Source organism: Copidosoma floridanum, unplaced genomic scaffold (genome assembly GCF_036245765.1).
Source record: "Copidosoma floridanum isolate Cflo_tuat_1 unplaced genomic scaffold, Cflo_Japanese_pri ptg000021l, whole genome shotgun sequence".
Lineage (NCBI taxonomy): Eukaryota > Metazoa > Arthropoda > Insecta > Hymenoptera > Encyrtidae > Copidosoma > Copidosoma floridanum.
The window spans coordinates 13,765,250-13,784,169 of NW_028321898.1; the positions used below are offsets into that span (position 1 = coordinate 13,765,250).

The 18,920-nt window shown below is 35.7% G+C and overlaps 2 protein-coding genes across 4 annotated transcripts in view; one reads left to right on the top strand and one right to left on the bottom strand.

Moving 5' to 3' along the window:
- Nucleotides 1-18,920, top strand: part of LOC106638546 (protein pangolin, isoforms A/H/I/S) — a 288,519-nt gene that overhangs the window by 76,430 nt on the left and 193,169 nt on the right. The gene's annotated exons all lie outside the window — the stretch shown is intronic.
- Nucleotides 1,577-4,873, bottom strand: LOC149374130 (uncharacterized). The gene is made up of 4 exons (XM_089594340.1): nt 4,639-4,873; nt 3,762-4,352; nt 3,466-3,714; nt 1,577-3,294 (listed from the first exon to the last, which is right to left on the bottom strand). Exons 1-4 carry the CDS (start codon nt 4,871-4,873, stop codon nt 1,577-1,579), a joined length of 2,793 nt encoding a protein of 930 aa, XP_089450466.1.

An 18,920-nucleotide genomic window follows, 5' to 3' on the forward strand; every position in this document is an offset into this window, starting at 1 on the left:
AACCCGTGGAAAAAATTTGAATAAAGTTTAAGTTTTTATACTTCAAAATAATACTATTTTAACTAAGAGAGAAAATTATTTAAGGTTATTCTAGTTCATGGCGTCGTTTTATGTCATTTTTTACTGGTAATAAAATAAACTGAATATCGTTGAATAACTTTTAGGTAGACATCACATGATCGATAAGTAGGGTCACTCACGTAACCTAACAATTAAAGCTAAATTGAACAATTGAACGAACTTGTGAAGTTCGATAACAATTGTATGAGCGCCTCCTCCGAAGAGATCAAGATGTAGTATCCCCTTCTTGTACCAGTGATGCCACCTATTTTAAAGCAAAAGCTAAACGTACGTAGCGGCGCTGACGGTCGTAGCACCGCCGCGGTTATTCATCTTTAAAGCATGTTGCCGTAGTGGGGGTTATCACAGACGTTGATAACAAGGGATATGTTTGGGATGGGTTTTGATCTCTTCGGAGGAGGCGCTCATACAATTGTTATCGAACTTCACAAGTTCGTTCAATTGTTCAATTGTATTTCGCGCCTCCTCCTTCAAGATCAAGATGTAGATGTTTAAAGTGAACTACGGCACAAGAGAAGCAAGTGAGAAATATGTAACTTTTATTCAAGTAGAGCATGTAAGCATATAAATTATTACAGTGCGAGGTATACCGATCATCGGTTTAGAATTGACAAGGCGAAATCGTCTACGTTTGACGTAATTTCTCGGTTGTAGAACCTCGCAAAAACTTCTGAGTTTTTTGACCATCCAGCTGTTTTACGAATAAGGTCTATATCTACACCTAGTCTTTTAGCCGCTGATGTCGACGCGTGGCGTGTACTGTGTGCAGAAAAAATTGAGGTATCAATTTTGCAAGTATTCAATGTTTCTTTAACCCAACGGCTCAAAGACTGAGATGAGACTGCTTTTATACGTCCACCTGTTGATAAAAACAGTTCTTTAATTGAACCACGAGAGTTCTTTGTTATCTCTTGATAATGCAGAAGTGTTTTTGCTACACATATCTTTTCGTCCCGGTAAAAAGGTAAATTCAACAGCGGCTGAAAAGCGTTCCTTTTGGAAGTTTTTATAATTTCGGGAATCGTTATAATTATTTTGGTATCCATTTCTTTAATATTATCTATGTTTATCAGTGAAAAAGTTTGCATGCGATGGCCCGTAACTAATGCTAATAACGTTATTAATTTTTTGGATAATTGCTCGAAAGTTAGTTCCTTGTTACATGGTTGTGCTGAAAAAAAATCTAACACAATTTTTGGATCCCACGTAAAGTCGTACTTTGGCCTGGAGGGTCTCAACTTTGAGATCCCTTTGAAAAATCGTTTAATGAGAGGATCTTCTCCAATGTTGTCTTTTACTATTAACGCTATGGCCGACCTCGAGCAATTTATGGAACTTAAGGACAGTCCTGTTTCGTATTCTTCTGTAAGAAAGCATAAAACTTTAGAGATCTTCGGGTCAAAAACATCGTTTTCTACTCCTTTGCAGAAATTCCACCACTTTTTAAAAGTGATGCTATAATTTTTTACTGTTGAAGTGCTGATTGATGCTAGACTTATCTCGATGGACTGTTGTGGAACCCCTTGATTTGTGAGTGCCTTCCGGATAATTTCCCGGCCACCAGGGTAAGCGACTTCCACAGTGGATGGGGCTGTCCGCTAGAAAAATTTAACAGGTTTTTGTTAGGTTGGAACTCAATCTTTGTTTCTGCAAGTCTTAAAAACAAAGGGAACCATGCTTGGCCAGGCCAGTAAGGTACGACTATGATGCCTTCGGCTTTTTCTTCTTGGATTTTTTGAAGGACCTTTAATATAATGCTGAATGGAGGGAATGCGTAGAAATATTCGCCTTTCCATGGGATGGTGAAAGCGTCTACTACCTCTGACCCTGGATCTCTCTTCCATGAAACGTATCGGCTACATTTGTGGTTCGCTCTACTTGCGAATAAGTCTATACTGGGGTTTCCGAATTTGTTTACAACTTCGTCAAAAGCAGTTTTTGATAACGCGAACTCAGTCTCGGGCTCTAATTTCCGTGACTCCGCGTCTGCCTCAACATTTTCTTTTGACTTTATATAAGACGCAAAAATGAGAATGTTTCTGGCTTCACACCATTGCCAAATATCTCTTGTAATTAAATTCAATTTGTCAATTTTAGTGCCACCCATACGGTTTATATACGCTATGGCTGTAGTGTTGTCGATGCGTAAAAGAATTCTACAGTTTCTTTTGTTCGCGGCGAAGCATTTAAGTCCGAACCATGCAGCGTTTAGTTCTAGGTAATCGATGTTACTTTTCCTTTCCTCTTCGTTCCAAAACCCGTTCGCTTTTTTATTTTTATATACGGCTCCCCAGCCCGAGAGGGACGCATCTGAAAAAAATTCTGCGGTATATTCTGGATAAGAAATATCTTTATTTCCCGAGTAGATATTATTGCTCCACCAATTAAGGTCTGTTTTATTTAAGTTCACGTGAATGAGAGTATCGTATTCGGATGAGCTTTTTTCCAGCGCAATTATTTTCTCCCTCTCGAAATTTTTAGTGTACATCCAGCTATATTCTATTGCTGGGCAACAAGCTATGAGAGAACCAATAAATCTAGACAGATCGCGAATCGAAATGAGCGTTGGTTTGATGAATTTCCTTATCAGCTTGCTAACGTGTGCTCTCTTTTCTTCCGGTAGATTGAGTGTCATAGATTTTGAGTCGAAAATAAAGCCCAGAAACTTGCGTTTTTGGCTCGGGATAGGGCAACTTTTTGGTTCATTTACGAGAAAGCCTAAATTTACGAGTATATTGCGAGTCTTTGTGAAGTTTTCGGTACAAATTGTGTGTGAGCCTCCCAGTATAAGAACATCGTCTAAGTAGACTACCGAGAAAAGACCCTGTGTTCTCAATAAATAAAATATCGGTTTAAGGAGTTTGGTAAATACGTAAGGGGCAATATTTAGACCGAACGGCAGACATGTGAACTCGTATAGTTTTCCTTTAAACAAAAATCTCAAATATTTCCTGTGAGATTCGTTTATCGACACAGCGTAGTACGCATCTTTTAAGTCGATGGTGGACATGAAATCATTCCGTCGGAGGAGTTTAATTGCCGTACTATAGTTTTCTAGTTTAAAATGATGGGTGTTTATAAATTTATTTAGACTAACGAGATTTAATATGAGTCTAAAAGACTTGTCTGCTTTTGGTCTAACGAAGATTTTTGAAATAAATTGATCTCGACATGGAGAGCACTCCTGGACGACGCCTTTTTCAGTTAATTTTTCTAAAATGTTTGAAATTATTTTTGTTTCTTTATGAGAGAATGTTTGCTCTTTAGCTGTAATTGACTGATGTGGTCGTGAGCTGAAGGGAATTTTTAATCCTTTAACCCAGGAGAGGACCATTGGGTCAGAGGTTATCATTTCCCATCTTTTCAGAAAAAATGGGAGCCTACCGGCTGTGCGACTTACGTTTGTGTCTAGACCTTCCTCGTATATGGTTTCTTGCTGGAGCTCTTGTGCGTCGAGGACGTTGACGGTCTCGATCCGTACTGGCGAGAGCGATAATTCTTTCCCGTGTTCGGTGTCGTCTGTTTGTGCCCGCTCGTCCCCGACGAGTGTGAATTGTTGAATTGTCGAGTCGGGCCCTTGACGTTTTTTGCATTTTGAGGCGTAGCGGCCTTCTTTGCCAAACTCTTTACATCCTGATCTGTTAGCTTGGCTATTTTTAAGTTTTCGGACAAGTTTTTACCGAATAAAAATTCATCCACTTCAGTGGTGCTCAGTGTGTCTTTTCGAGACGTGTTTACGTTGGCCAAAATGAGGCTTCTCCGTATTACGTTCTCGTCATGTATTGTGTCGGAGATCATCCGAGAAACGTCGCTCAAGGCCTCGATGTTTTTAACATCAGCTTCTTTTCCATGTTCCAGCAGCGATACGAGAACTTTGGCGATGCCTCCCATACAAGCTCGGAGCTTTTCCTGTTTGCTAACGATTCGATCGTCTCTTGTGCGAGATGACTCATTTATTGAGAGCTTCATCTCTTTATTCAATTTCGGTGGGTCTAAAAATAAGCAATTCCCCGGTATCGGGTGCTTTTTGAGGAGCTCCACTCTCTCTTCTTTTGGCAGGCCCAGTTTGCATATTTCTTCCCAGCGTACGGCAAACGTGGAGTGAATCGCTGGAGCTAGAGCTCGCTCTTCCGTTATGCGCTGCCCTATTACTCCTAAGATATCACCGCTCAGGTCCTTTTCAGTTGCAGATGCATCCTTCTCTGTCTCATTGCCTTTATTAGGTGGGGTGTTGCCATCTTTTGGACTCGGGCTTCTTCTGGGTGATGAGTCTGCAATGTAAGTATTGAAGAGACGATAAGGCTTCGAAGCTGTTTGAGGTTAGACCTCCTACTTAAAACCCGCTATCGGTCACACAAAGATAAGCATATTGAGGTTAGACCTCTTGAGTCGAGAGTCGGCATGAAATTTTTAGGTTAAGCCGTATACGAAGCGTATGCCCCGTCTCGCACACAGGCGTTGCCTTGCCAGGTTAGAGCCTGGGGTTACCGAATCTGTTAAAACAAATTCGCACTCCAAATAGGTTAAGAGTGTTGTGTGGGAGCTTCTTTTTTATACCTCGAGATGATGAGCTGGAGCTGGGCTCTCGTGACCCATGGCGGCGCCTCTTTGGAGAGGGAGAGCGGCTGGCCGAGCGACTAGAGCTCGAGCTACTCGAACTTCGACGGCGCCGAGCCTTCTTCTTTTTCCTTAATTTCTTTTTAATACTCTTCAGTACCTCCTTTGCGATGATGTCTCGTTCTTCCTCTGACGAGTACCCTCGATGTCCTGCCTTTCTTTTCCTCTTGCCCATATTTCTCACCTTGCGACAAAAAGGACGTGTGGCTTCCTTGGTACACGAAAAGGGAATGAATAACCGCGGCGGTGCTACGACCGTCAGCGCCGCTAGGTACGTTTAGCTTTTGCTTTAAAATAGGTGGCATCACTGGTACAAGAAGGGGCTACTACATCTTGATCTTGAAGGAGGAGGCGCGAAATACAATTCAACAGTGAAAAAAAAGTCATCTTGCTTATTATATCATAAATACTAGTTTACATAAGTAATAATAGTTGCAAAAGTTCAAGCATAATGAGAATTTTTCTTGTGGTCTCTTAGTTGAAAATACTTCCAACCTCGCTTCCAACTTGATGTGATCGTTAAGGTAAAGGACCCAATGCTCGACGAGGCACAAATAGTCGATCAGTCCTATGCTTATGTATTGAAAATCTAACCTAACCTATAAAATATAGTAATAAAAAGTACACAGTTGATCTAATACCGGGGCCTGATGGTCGAGTATTGGATCCTTTAACTTACTGTTTCACTTTTTTTGCAACATTGCAGCCGAATCATTTGATATCGATGAAAACGCAAAAAAGTTTTGAGCGAGAACAAATCTAGATTTTAACTTAAGTTTCTAATAGCACGGTGATTGCAACAAATTAAATGAGTTTTACTTTGGTTGTAGGCTGAGCACTTACATAATATATGCATAGTTATTTATAATAATAATATTTGACAATTCAGAAGTTTTTTCATATTTGTGCACCTTGATTTTATGTTTTTGCGAAATTATACTTTCATTTCCATTTCAGAGTTCAGGTTGTTTTGTTTCATTAAAATGAGAAAGAGTGTCAGGGCTATGTGTCAAGTGTTTGCATCTAAATGGTAACTCTTACTGTTAACATACACAATAACCTTAATATATTGGCTTTGTGGCTACGCTGAAAGGGAGGCGTAAATGCAGCCCAATACCAGACAGCTGGCCGCACTTGACGGAATATTAGGGAGGATATCGTAAACGGAAATAATAACAAGTTATACGTGTCAGCTCATCAGGCGCTCATCTGTTTGTGCTACGTACATATACATACGCATGCCTGCATGAATGTGTATACATTCCATACTTCTATAGATCTATAGAGATCGTGCCAACGCATGTCAGTTTTATGTGGCTACGGGGCTCGTGCGGGATAAGTATAGCTCTCTCGTTACTTGCCCCTAATACTGCATGCTCCATAACCATTGCTGTATTGAATAAATATATCACGCGTATAAAACGACTGTGGCCCCCCCACATCCAGCCTTCAGTCACCGAACGACCGAGTGCCCCTACACCCTATTTGTGTTCCATCAATTGCATGTGGTTTCATATTTTACTTTGGTGCACCACAGTGATGGACGTGCCTAGTAGCAAGCCCTGCCCGGCAACCACAACATAATCTTCTACCACAAACACGATTTGATTATTTCCACTAATTTGGCCTGCCTTTACTTTTAGATTTATATTCGTATGGGATTTTCCCTCTGTCTTTCTCTAGGTACATTTTTAATACAATAAAAATTTAGGAAAATTTTTTCTTTATTTTATTTTGCTTGACTGCGACAGAAGAAGATTAACGTTGTTTGCGTACGGGTACATCTGTATTTATGTACGTGTAAGTGGATGGGCCACTCTACGAAAACCGGCATATTTCGAGGGCTTGAATAGGCAAACACTCTAAATTGGGTGTTAATTATTAATATGTTTTGTTCATATTGCTCGTCACCAAAATAAGTTAAAACTTTTGTGGCTCTGCTGGATCTGGCTGAAAAAAATTTTTACGATGACTTTCTTGTTTTATTTTAAAAAATAGGAGCGTTACGAGTAAATTAGTTAAAAAATCAGTATTGTGATGCACCAAATGAAAATCAAACTTGGCCACTGCACTTATATCATATACAAAACAGCTTTATTTTAACCCACTACCTTCCAAGTTGATAAGCGTTGATAAGTAAACTCTCCGAAAAGTTAGATGATACTCCTTAGCATTACGGGCTTTTAGTTTTTAATTTGGAAGACAAAATCTTCAAATTCGCAGAACTGTAGCATTGACTTATTGAAATTGAAAAATCGGAAAAAAATTCCTGCAACATTCTTGACCTTTGTAGAATACAAAATGCCCTAATTGAAATGCCCAAATTCAATTGCGTGCATTTGTAGGAGTATTTTTCGATGAAATGTTAAATTTATCAGATTTTGGTTCCGCAACTTAAACAGCATCCAAGTATTAGATACAATTTTTTTTAGCTGACTTAAATATGTGAAAATATTATTGACGTCAATAACTTTAAGATCCCATGCCGTAGATAGAGTAAAAATCATTTTTTCAAAATTCAATAACTCGCATTCTGTACAATATTTAGAGCTAAAATTTTAATACAAGACATATAGCATAGCCCTTATCATATATACGAAATTTTAGCTTAATCAGTTTCAAACTTTTTGCTAACCGCAACAAAAATCGAAAAAAGATCCTCTCGAAAAATGTCCATAAAAAAGTTGTTAGACAAGATAGGTACATTTATCAAACGTATTTCGCTTTGTCATTGTTTACTCCATAATTATCTTAAATGCCATCTATTTTTACCAATTAGAAGTATCTTAAAAATTGATTACAAAAAATGGCTTTTTGCTCCCCGGTCAGTGGAATCGGCGGCTCGAGTAGCCGCCGTTGGAGGCCTCGCCCACTTTCCGCATGCATGTTTTCCTCAAGCGCGTTCAAAACGAAATACTTATGCTTTTTTTGCAATCAATTTTTAAGATACTTTTAGAATGCGAGTTATTAAATTTCGAAAAAATGGCTAAAAATGGCAGTTTTTTGCGATTTGTGAAAAGACGGCTGAACCGATCTGAACCCAACGTGGCTCATTTTGTTCGTCTTAAAATTGCACATCTTTTTTACAAACTTTTTTTTTATGTACGATCCTTTGGTTCTCTTCTAGGCCCGAAAAGCATGTTTTGGCCATTTTTTCCATTTTTTTGGAGCTCTTCGTGACATTTCTACTTTTTAAATTCTGATTTAATTTGTTATAGTACTTCAAAACTACCCTTTTTTTTCGAGCTAGTCGGAATTATCGGGATATCGTTGTGATGTTTAGCTAATTCTACCATACTAATATTTTGATTCTAGGTGTCGTCATAACTGTAAATTTACGAGTCCATGACGCTAATGTAGCCCTTTTTTTGCATCTTAAGCTAAAAAAATATTTTTTAATGATCAGAATGGATGAATAAATTCTATTGTAACTTCGGCAGTAAACATCCCTTAAATAATTTAAAAAGATTCTAGATCAATATCTCCTTAAACGACGTTGTGATCGACTAGGACATGAAATATGCCATTTTCGGTAAAGTGGTCCGTATGTATAGGTATATGTATATGGCCCTTTCTTGGCGTAGTTTACAACCTGAAAAACAAGACTGGCTCCAAAAAACTTTCAATAATAATGCATCGTTGGATTAGTCTTGATCGTGAGAGTGCCAGGTGATATTTTAAATTTTAAATTTAGTTTGAAAAACAACTACTGGTTTATGTTTTGTGGCGTAGTTCAAATAAAAAATGCTATCTGCAACGTTTTCAGGAAAATCTGTGGTTATTCATTAAAAATTACTTACATTTAAAAAAATACGTTGTCAATTTTAACTGCATGTTTAAACGATGTTAATCATTGTTATTTCACACTAGTTATAATCTTCCGTAAAGTACGATAGCTAATAGATTACACGTACGTTAAAAATTTGAAAAGAATTAATAGTGCTTACGAGATAGTAAATCTTTAATCTACTTAATAATTATAATTACATATACGCATGTATGTTCTCACATTTAATCAAAATCACATTTTTTCTACACATTTTTTTTTTGATTAATGTAATGACAATTGTTTTCTGTATTTAATTATATAATATTATTATTCGTTGATATTGCCTCTTAAAGTCTAACTAATTTAATCCAAAATTAATAGTATATTGTACCTACCTGTTATCGTAAAGCCAGAAGAATTGAAGATTGAAGTGTATAAGTAGTCTGTTCTTATAAAATTTTACTTATAGTACAATCACAGTGTAGTACCTCAAAACAGCTGTTAAATAAACAGATAATAAAAAAAAGTTTAGGGTCAAAAAAAAGAAACAATTATTTTAAAAAAAGCTTTCAGTTAAAAAAACTGACTAGTGGAAAGCATGATCCACAAGTATTAATACTTGAAAGATACTTACACTATCTTTTTTACCTCCAGCCAGGGAAGACAGTTTTCAGGAGTACAAAAAGATGAAACGCTTGCTTTAAACTCTAAATTTAATTTTATCTACCTTGATCACAGAAAGCGCCAAGTCAAAATTGTAATGAAAAAGTTGCTTACTTAAAATTGCTGTTAAGTAAACGCTCATTCACGTTAAATGTAAATCTGAGTTAGAGCTTTATTAAAAGCAATTTTTAATTAGCACTTTTTTGAAGGCAAGTTTGAGTTAGCACTTTCTTTAAGGCAAGTTTTCGTTTACCGTCTATCGACCAAGGCGTTGATATATTTACACAACGAAAACACCATTTAGATTGTCAACTGATCCAAACAGTTGGTGGTAGCCTCCTTATTAGTGAAATAAGATGCTGTAAACCTAAATCCAAGCAGCTAATTAATTAAACTATGTTTGTATCCCGTAAACACACTTGATTAGTTAAGTAGAGGTAGGGGTAGGTAGCAACCTGATTGCTGACAAAAATGTAGTTTTTGAATGGAGTATATTTGTCAATATTTCTCATATCCGCAGTCATTGATTCGTCCTAATTGTGTTCGTTAAGTGACTTCAACGATATCGTATTAGCTATGCTTACTCATAATCTTTTCAAACTGCTCTCTTATGGAGGAGACTTTGTATAAGTCGATATTAAAGTTCTTATAAAAACATGTTAGAACTGCTTTGTACAGTGTGGTTGATTTAAATAAATAATTTGTGGAAAGTGTTTGGATGTTCGCGTTTGCGTGTCTTTGTGTATATTTTGATCAATATTTTATTAGCCCATTCATTTATTTAAGTCACTAAAGACTTTTTTTTTAATACATGTGGCTTAAAAATAAACATGCATAGTTTTACTTTTTCGGGTTACCATAACTTTTCGATTTTCGGTAGATAATCAAATTCTTGTACTAAAAATATTTCAGCGTCTTAAACTCCTTGCTTGTCTTTTTTTCCTTAATGATTAAGCTTAAGAGTGAGCATGAAATTTGAAAGAGAAGTTTTTCGGAACATAAAAATGTTTTAGTTGACTTTTAAAATAGCGTAGCCTTTTAGACCATAACAATAGCTTTATTTCCATTTAATATATAACGATAGACTATGTTATGTTATCGAACGAATAGCTACGATTACTTTATCTAACATAATTTAAGAAATATGTAGGACTTTGATATACAAGTTTAACCATTGCAATATGTGCTGCATTAAAGAATGACTTAAGTAACTTGAATTTATTGACAAAAAACCAGGGTTTCTTATTTAAAAAAAATTTTAAGTAATTTTTAAAATGGTGTTTCAGTTGACAGGAACATGAAAAATTTCGTTTTTAGTAAAATGATCTACGTATAAAGTCTGGCTCATACGAACAGACCGAGTAATCTCTCGATTTGGCTACCATATTTTCGACGCTCGCTTTAGCAGTTGTTGATCGCTAATCCGACGGGGTAACTTTTGTACGACCACATAATATACTGTATGGCTTATTATACTAGCCGAATAATGAAAAAAAGGTTGCTGCTGAAATATTGTAATATAGCTCCCTCGAGGAAAGGGGGCAGCCCCTACATTTACGTCTGTTACACACTTATGAGCCGCTTACCCACAGCTTGGCTCTATGTATCGATACACTGCTCTACTGTACTATACTGACTAAATGCTGTGATTATAATAACAATACTCCATGTAATTGTGCTATAATCGTAATGCACCCTAACTCGGGAAACCATCGCAGTTGTCGACACTTGTCGAAATTTATACGCTGTGCAAGGGTGTGTGCTTGATGTGCATCCTGCATATTTCTATAACATTACTAGCTAACTTTTTTCTTATTATTCACATTATTCTTATCCACGGTGTCATTACCCCCTCCCCCCCCGCTTCATATTATAGTCATAGTAATTATTTTTGGTTATGATATATTTGCGTACTTTTTTTACATCAATAGTTTATTATTATGCTTTTTGTTTACTTGATTAAAACACAATGCATGCATTCTTATTTGCTCTGTTCATATTTATACATTATACGCACTTAAAAAAGTTATTTTATTTTTTAACAAGGCTTTAAATGTAAATATCAACTGATATTTAGCACCCACATTACATAAAATAATTTACAAAGAAATTTACAATTAATGAAAGGCATTGGAAATAGAGAGCATGGCTTTATTTATAAATTAAAATACATGTCAGTCATAGCCATTAAATCGTATCAGCTAATTATGTTGTAAACAAAAATAATACTTACATATTTGCAACCTATATGTATTCAAAAAAAATATAATTATAACTATCGACACTTACAAAACAGTGACAATTTATTCAACTACTTCTTGACTATAGGCGATGTGCATTGTGTAATTTTACATTCCGAACTTATAATCCGAAATAACGCTTTTATTGAGAAACTTGACAACGATTGTTTTTTATAAAAAAAGAAAGGTTGTATGTATGATATGTAGGTACATACAGTTCATGGCGATACACCTAAATAAATCTGGTAATGGCATTTTCTATTCAAAACCAATCGTTGTCTAGATCGTCAATGATGGCACTATTTCGGAATTGTGCTCGAAGCCACTGATCAGTTAAAATCTTTGTCATTTAATTCAGAAAAAATATGTTCACTTTGATGTAGGAAATGATGTCATGTACCTTAAGGAGGTTTAGGAGTATCATTCACAGAGGCGAGGAACGAGGAGTCTCGTCTGCCCGCGCATCTGGGTCCCTTTTACCACGCACCTCCTCTTGCACTCTACAAACTTGAAACTGTACGACTGTAACTGCTTATATTTTTGAAAAATGCCTGTCAAGGCTTAATTTTTTTGTCGAGCATCTTTCTTTTATACCAAGTTATCTATGAAAACATTCTTATTCCAACACATTCAGAATATACCTTAATTTTAATTAAACGGTAAACCTAACCTTGCTCTCTCATAAGAGACCGTGTTGAACCGTAAATATTTAATAATTTTTTTCTCGAAAATTTCCCCTTGTGAAAAATCTGAAAAATGTATGTGCACTCCTAATATGCTCAAATGTAATATACATTTTTTTGGCACATTCCTCCATTTTGAACTTTTCTCCCGAACCTCCCTAATAATTTAGTATTTGCAGCTCACTTTTGTACTCTTCAAGCTTTGGCATAAATTATATCACAACTTTGTGGCGAGGGCAAAGAATGGTTCCTATTAATAAAGCCATTTCTTTCAATATTATTAGAAACACAATAAGCTTGCAGTGATTAATATATGGATTAGAAATGAGTGTTTTTGTTCCAATGAATGTCTACAATTCAGTTGTCATTGCTATATTCTTTCTTACTTTTGATCTTACTCACTTGTTAATGTTGCAAAATGAATGACTAGAATTAAGCGCAATTCTCTATTTATTTAAAAGCTTGCAACAACAAAATTGTTGAATATGCATGAAATAATTGTATTTGATAAAAGCATGTCACTTAGAGCTAGCTAACTTTGAGGCAAAGTATAATGATTACAGACATAAATCAACATTATTTCCAGATTACGTCCTCAATGGCTGTGTTCGATTAAAGCGTTATTGTACTCTAATCATATTTAAATCGTGTTCTTACCATGTCACTATTATATCTTATTTGGATGCACGTATACGACTCAGCTTAATAAGGATTTTGTTTTGTTTTGTGTTAAAATTATAACCTGGTATTTTTTTCGTAACAAAAATTACTAAAAACCTATTGTTCGGACCTTTTTGACGTTTTTTACATACGTTCAGTAAAAATTTATCATCAAAAAATATACTGAGCTATTTCTGTTATTTTTCTTATAATAAATCTGTCTTATTTACGAGAGAAATTTTTGAGAAAAAAATTATTAAATATTGACAGCTTAACACGGTCTCTTATGAGAGAGCAGGGTTAGGTTTGCCTTTTAGTTGAAAATTGGGTATTTTATAAATGCATTGGAATAACAAATAATGTTCTAATAGATACCTTGGTACAAAAGAAAAATGCTTGACAGAAAAAATCAAGCATTGCCCGACATTTCTCAAAAATATAATCGATTATAGTCGTACAGTTTCAAGTTTGTCGAGGGCAAAAGGAGGTGCGCGATCACTGAGGCACATCTGTGAGGGCCGGGGGAATTCCCCGTTCCTCACCTCTCTAAATGATACTCTCAAACCTCCTTAACAGAATTATTTTGACTTGTCATTTCTCAAGGTAATCTCATGTTTGTAGAAATATTTCCTTCATGCAGTAAATAGTAGCTTACTATCTTTAAATATAATTGCATACGGGACTGCTCCAAGTAAGTTTTACTTGGCTTCACGGGTGCAGCAATTACAAACTAAGCTTCTCAGCAAAAAGTATAGAAATTATTGACGTTTTCAATTAGATATTTGTAAAAATAACATCGTATTCTTTTTCCTGAAACTTACTTATTCATTTTTTATTGGTTTTTTTTTTTTTTTTTTTTTTTTGTAACTTTAGTGTCCAACTTTAGTATTGTTAGTACGACATAAAACTGTACACGGAGTCAACACGTGGAAATCGGTCCTTCTTTTTGTCCCGTCTCTCTTTTTCATTCTACGTATGTTTGTCTTAGTCTTTTTGCCAAACTGGGTAGCCCCTGGGACAAATGTAGGCCTTAGCCAAGAAGATCAAAGCATGAGCTTATGTAATACATTACGGGGGTCCAAGAACATAACGATATAATAGTCAAGTTACCATAGATAGGTACCTGAATTCGCAGGACTCCTCTGTAAGACGCTGTTAAATTATATAATGTACGCATGTACTTAAGTTACTATTTAAAGATCAAGTGCCCGTTTGTAATATGTTGCTGAGTACAGTTTTTGTTTGTTATATGAAATTATCACTTTCGTGCTTAACATCTTTTTTATCACTTAATTTGTTATAAACATAAATGTTCGTTTAAATGTATATAAATTAATATTATCTTCGTTCCGATCACTGTTCTTTAGAATTTGTACATGTTGTGTACAATAATATAACCCTAATACGAGAATTCCTAATGTCTCGTAAGACTTACAATCGTTTCTATCAAATCCTCTTCAAATTCAACTATCAAAACTGTGCTTTCAGCATAAGTCAATATGCACACTCTATGCCAGATTATTACAACATAAACACTTTAGCACCTAGGTATAGTTATAAAAACAAAGACTCATTTATAATTATTATATTAAACATAATTATTGTATTAAAACTACAGAACTTGCGCTGATGAGAAAAATTGTAATGAAAGTGTTAGAGTAAAAAGAAACAAAAGTGTTGAAATAAATGCATTAAATTTATAAAAAAAAGTGGTTAGTAATCGTACGTTGATAGTTCTCAAAAAGATAATGCTCTAAACTTGCTTGCAAGTAACTACCATTGGGTATGAAAAGTGTGATTCAAATCGTCTGTTTACAACACCTACTTAATAAAAAATTATTTGTAAAACTAGTGCGATATTGATTATTAGAAGAAACAAAAAAAAATTATTAGCATTATTTACTAGTTAAGAAAGATCCAGGTTCATATGAAATGTCTTCGATGGAGCATACATGACAAAACCTTGTACGAAGTCTTTTTCTAACATTATTACAGGCACACTTGATGCACTTGCTTGACATGTTTCTTTCCAGGAAGTGAAAAACCAGCAAATTATGTGAACTGGTCAACCCAAGTTAGTACTTTTCTCATACTGCATCCTACCAATTATGTAGATATCAATATGTATGCACTTCTTATTAAATACGGTGTAAAAAATTAGTTTCTCGGTTTAAGTGTATAAGAAAATAATCTCTCAAAACCTGGATATAGTATATTTGTTTATTTAAAAAAACTCCATAGTTAACATCAGGTAAATATTAGTTACGTTGAAATTGTTTCTGCTCTTAAACAGAAGTAGCCAAAGTAAAGATAAAGGCTAGTGTATATGCCAGTAGAGTTGACCGTAAGGGCCCTTATGGTAGAATCTGCAGAATCCACCCTTGTGCAAACAACCTGCTGCTACGGATGCTTATGATGTTACTGCGGTCATGTCCAGTCAGTCCGTGAAGAGGACCAGTCTCCCTTTCACTCAATAATTTATATATGTAGAGTCTATATTAATATCATAGCGTAAATACATAAATACATAACTCGCGTGCGTCGAGGGATATCCATGCTTGAGTGAGCCAACGAGCTGGTGCGCATCAGCGAGGGGGCAGAGGCAGGAGCACCGAGCAAGTGCGGCTTGGTTGAGTTTGTGACGCAGCCAGCAGCGTACAACAGAAGGGGTAATAGAGGGTTAGAATGTAAAGGGAGAGGGATGTCTATTCAGGCAAAGGGTGCCGGAATTAAGGCAGAAGGGAGCAAGTGGCGCGTGATGAGTAGGGTATGTTTTACACTCATATTATGCCCCCGTGAGTATGCTGTCATCGGAGCTCTCTCTCTCCCTCTCCCTCTCTCTCTTTCTCTCTCTTTCTGATACTGCAGCTTTACGCTTCGTATTTTGGTTCACACGTTCATATGTCATGTTCAGTCGTGTTGGTGTAACCTATGCGCTTACCAGAAAAAGAATCGCCAGCTCACTAGGATTGGTCAATTGTATCGGCTAATCGCTCTGTATCGGATGAGAGTAGTAACGAAAGTGTCGGTAGTAAGTATTAATATAGTACGGTTGTTGTAGTCAGGTAGTCCTTGCTGCAGCAGCGTCAGTTTGGCACTCGTCTCAGTTGTCAGACATTTGCCTGGCGTACTGGTTCTTGGATTCACTTCCATCCATATACCGCTGCCACTGCTTCAGCGAGTGGCCATACTTGCCATAACGGAGATTATCTTTTATCGGGGAGATTTCAATGATCCACGTGCACAACTCGTTGCTCTCTTTCTCTTGCTCCCCTATTGTTAGCCCCTTGTAAGGCACAAGAGGCTTGTTTTGTTCGCAAATTTATTAGAAATACCCCCTGCTCCCAGGATGGACTACACGTGTTCGCAAACCTCAGCCTCGTCAGAGCTAGAGACTGTCCTTTTTTCTTTTGGTTCTGCATATTATACTATGCCTAAATGAACATAATTGTGTACATATTCGTTTTTTTAAACTGTAATCTTTGCTCCAAATTTTTTCATAATTTTAATTCGAAAAGACGTTAATCCTAAATCTTATGTAGTTTGATATTTGATGAGTGTGTATTTTTCATTCCCACAAATAAAATGCACTATAGTAACACTTTTTGAGCGGGCAAAGGATAAATACACACTTACAATGTGCAGAACCACGCTCATAAGAGTGAGTAAAAAGTCTTACAGAAATATACACACTGAAGTGAGTTGAAATTACACACTTCGATTTGCAGTGCACTCATACGATCTTAGCCAATAACCTCATATGGTAAAAGATCTGAAAGTTAATAGATATTCACCGTTTTCAATGCCCACCAAGTAAAAATACTTTCTGAATGAATGGAGAATTGGACTTAAAACTTTAAGTTTTGATGAAAAGTAAAGCAAATAAGATATTTCGAAAAAGAGTTTATAAATTACTTTAGCTACTGAACTTTTCCCTCGGCCAGTTGATAAAAACCGCGTGCGACATTTTTTAGGGCTGCTAAACTCTTTTAAGAAATTTATTTCTTGTTTTGTTTATCTGTCTAAAGCACTGACTGGTATTTCAAAGGGTCAAGCGATTATAAATCGTGAGATGAACACCATAGAACTTTTTTAATAAATGAATTCAAAGGAGTTAACACACAGTCTTTTTAAATTCTTTAACAAAAAGCAGCTTACAACAAGTTGTATACAGATAAAAAAAAGTTTAAAATCTTTTTTTTTTTAAATTAAATTTACGATAGTAACTGATAATTTAAGTATAAAGCCCTTAAATCTGTGGGAAACGAGTAATCTTCAAGCAGCTAGATTTATTAGTTTGATCAAAGAGTGTGACCTTGGAATTGTTGGCGTAGGCATAGTTAGCAAATGGCTAATGTGGATGTTTGACAGAAATCTGATTTACGATTAAGCTTGCACGTTAACTTGAGATGAAACTCTAAGTATCAATACTCGTGAGGTAGCCAAGTAGTATAGAGAGTGATTATTACTGTCCGCAGTTATGACGGTATGTAAGGATTCAAATGCGAAATTGTCTTCCATGCCATGTATCTGATCCCATTGACAAATAGGCTGCAGCGTGGGTGAATTAAATCCTATTTTTCTAAGTAGGTAGCCATTCTAGACAGTGTATGTTGACAATATTTTTACGACAACAAGAAGTTAGACGTGTATTCTTGGTCTCATAAATAATTAGACAGGATTCCCGATAATTTAGCCGGTAAAGTATGTAAATTCAACCACCACCTCCTTACACCAGGGAGATATATCTTTTGCGCTTCTTTTCGTTCCTCTGTCTCGTGACTCCTATAGGTTATAACCATCCTTGAGCTTGAGTCAAATGTTGTTAGCAAATAAATGAAAATTGCGAATATTCAATCGAAGAAGCATGTGAAAATTTAATTTAAATTTCTTCTCTTAACCATTATAGACTGGTTATGTGGACGGTGACAAGACTATTTTATGTCTTTTAGTTATCCCCATTTACCAGTATTCTGAGTCAATCCAGTTGGACAGTGAGTAGATTTCTAGCGCAGTACGTTCTGCGTGTAAATATCTGTATTAAAAGCCGGTACCTTGACTGATTTTCTGGTCATGATTTTGAGGTTTGGACTATGGACGTATCATTTTCTTGAGTCATCACTACAAAAACAAAAGAGCTAAATTTTCAAATTCTGCATTATTGACATCTTTTGACGAGCATCTCATACACATCGTAATTTTTAACAAAATCTGATTGTTGCTATTATAAAACTAAAAAAAATATTAGAACAAAATGATTTGACATAAAAAATGAGGCTATGTGGACTAAGAAATGTTAGGAAATTAAATAGTCACTTTCCAAACTGTATTTTTTCTTATAGTACGTTTTCTCGTTCAATTTTTGTAAATAATTTCATTTTCATTGCTGCATACAGGTACTGCCATGTATGATTGAGCATAAAGAAATAAAGAAATTTTTTAAGTATGAATTTGTAGGGTAGAAATTCAGACTTAGTTATTTGTAAATGATAAATAAAAAATGTCAAGACTGAAAAAAGTTTTTTGATACACTACTAACCACAAAGAAGAAGCATTTTCCGTGCTTAAAGTTATTTCTGGTATGAAAAATGGGATTTTCTAAAGTTGCTTCTAGTCGGTTGGAAAAAATCAACTGCAAATCAATGCCACATGCACTTGGTATAAATTCATTTAATTTCTGTTTTCTTTGAATTCCATTGAACTTGGGTTGAATATAACAGTCTCCACCTTTCCCCACTACACTTTTATGATCTTCAACCCACAACCGCCCATATTTTTTTTTTTTTTTTTTTTTTTGTTTGTTATTGCAGATCGGTGTGGAGACCTAACCGAGAAAAAATGAAACGCATTACAAAAAACTGTAAGTAAAGACGGAATCGAGGAAACTGATAACTAGTCTTCCACTGCCTCTCCTGTCCCTTATGCATGCTGGCTCCACCTCTTCCTCTTTCTCTCTCTTCCTTCTTTTGCAAATTAGAAGTTTGGCTAGCAGGTGGTTATGGTTTACAGACTCAAAAATGCTAGAAAATTGTATGTATATAGTATATACCTGGGCTTTCTGTGCTGAAACAGAGGTTACAAAATTCGTAAAAATTGTGAGGTCATAAATCTTAGTATGACTCGTTAGAAAACCGTGTTGATTTGTGATTATTCCTGAGGAAACAGTTAAAATTTGTTCCATTATAAATACATCTAGAATTTTTCTCA

Coding starts and splice junctions, on each gene's coding strand:
- LOC149374130 (XM_089594340.1), bottom strand. CDS start 4,873: ATGGGCAAGAGGAAAAGAAAGGCAGGACATCGAGGGTACTCGTCAGAG. Junction 4,353..4,638: donor CTCCAGCTCATCATCTCGAG/GTATAAAAAAGA, acceptor CTTACATTGCAG/ACTCATCACCCAGAAGAAGC. Junction 3,715..3,761: donor AGTGGATGAATTTTTATTCG/GTAAAAACTTGT, acceptor CTAACAGATCAG/GATGTAAAGAGTTTGGCAAA.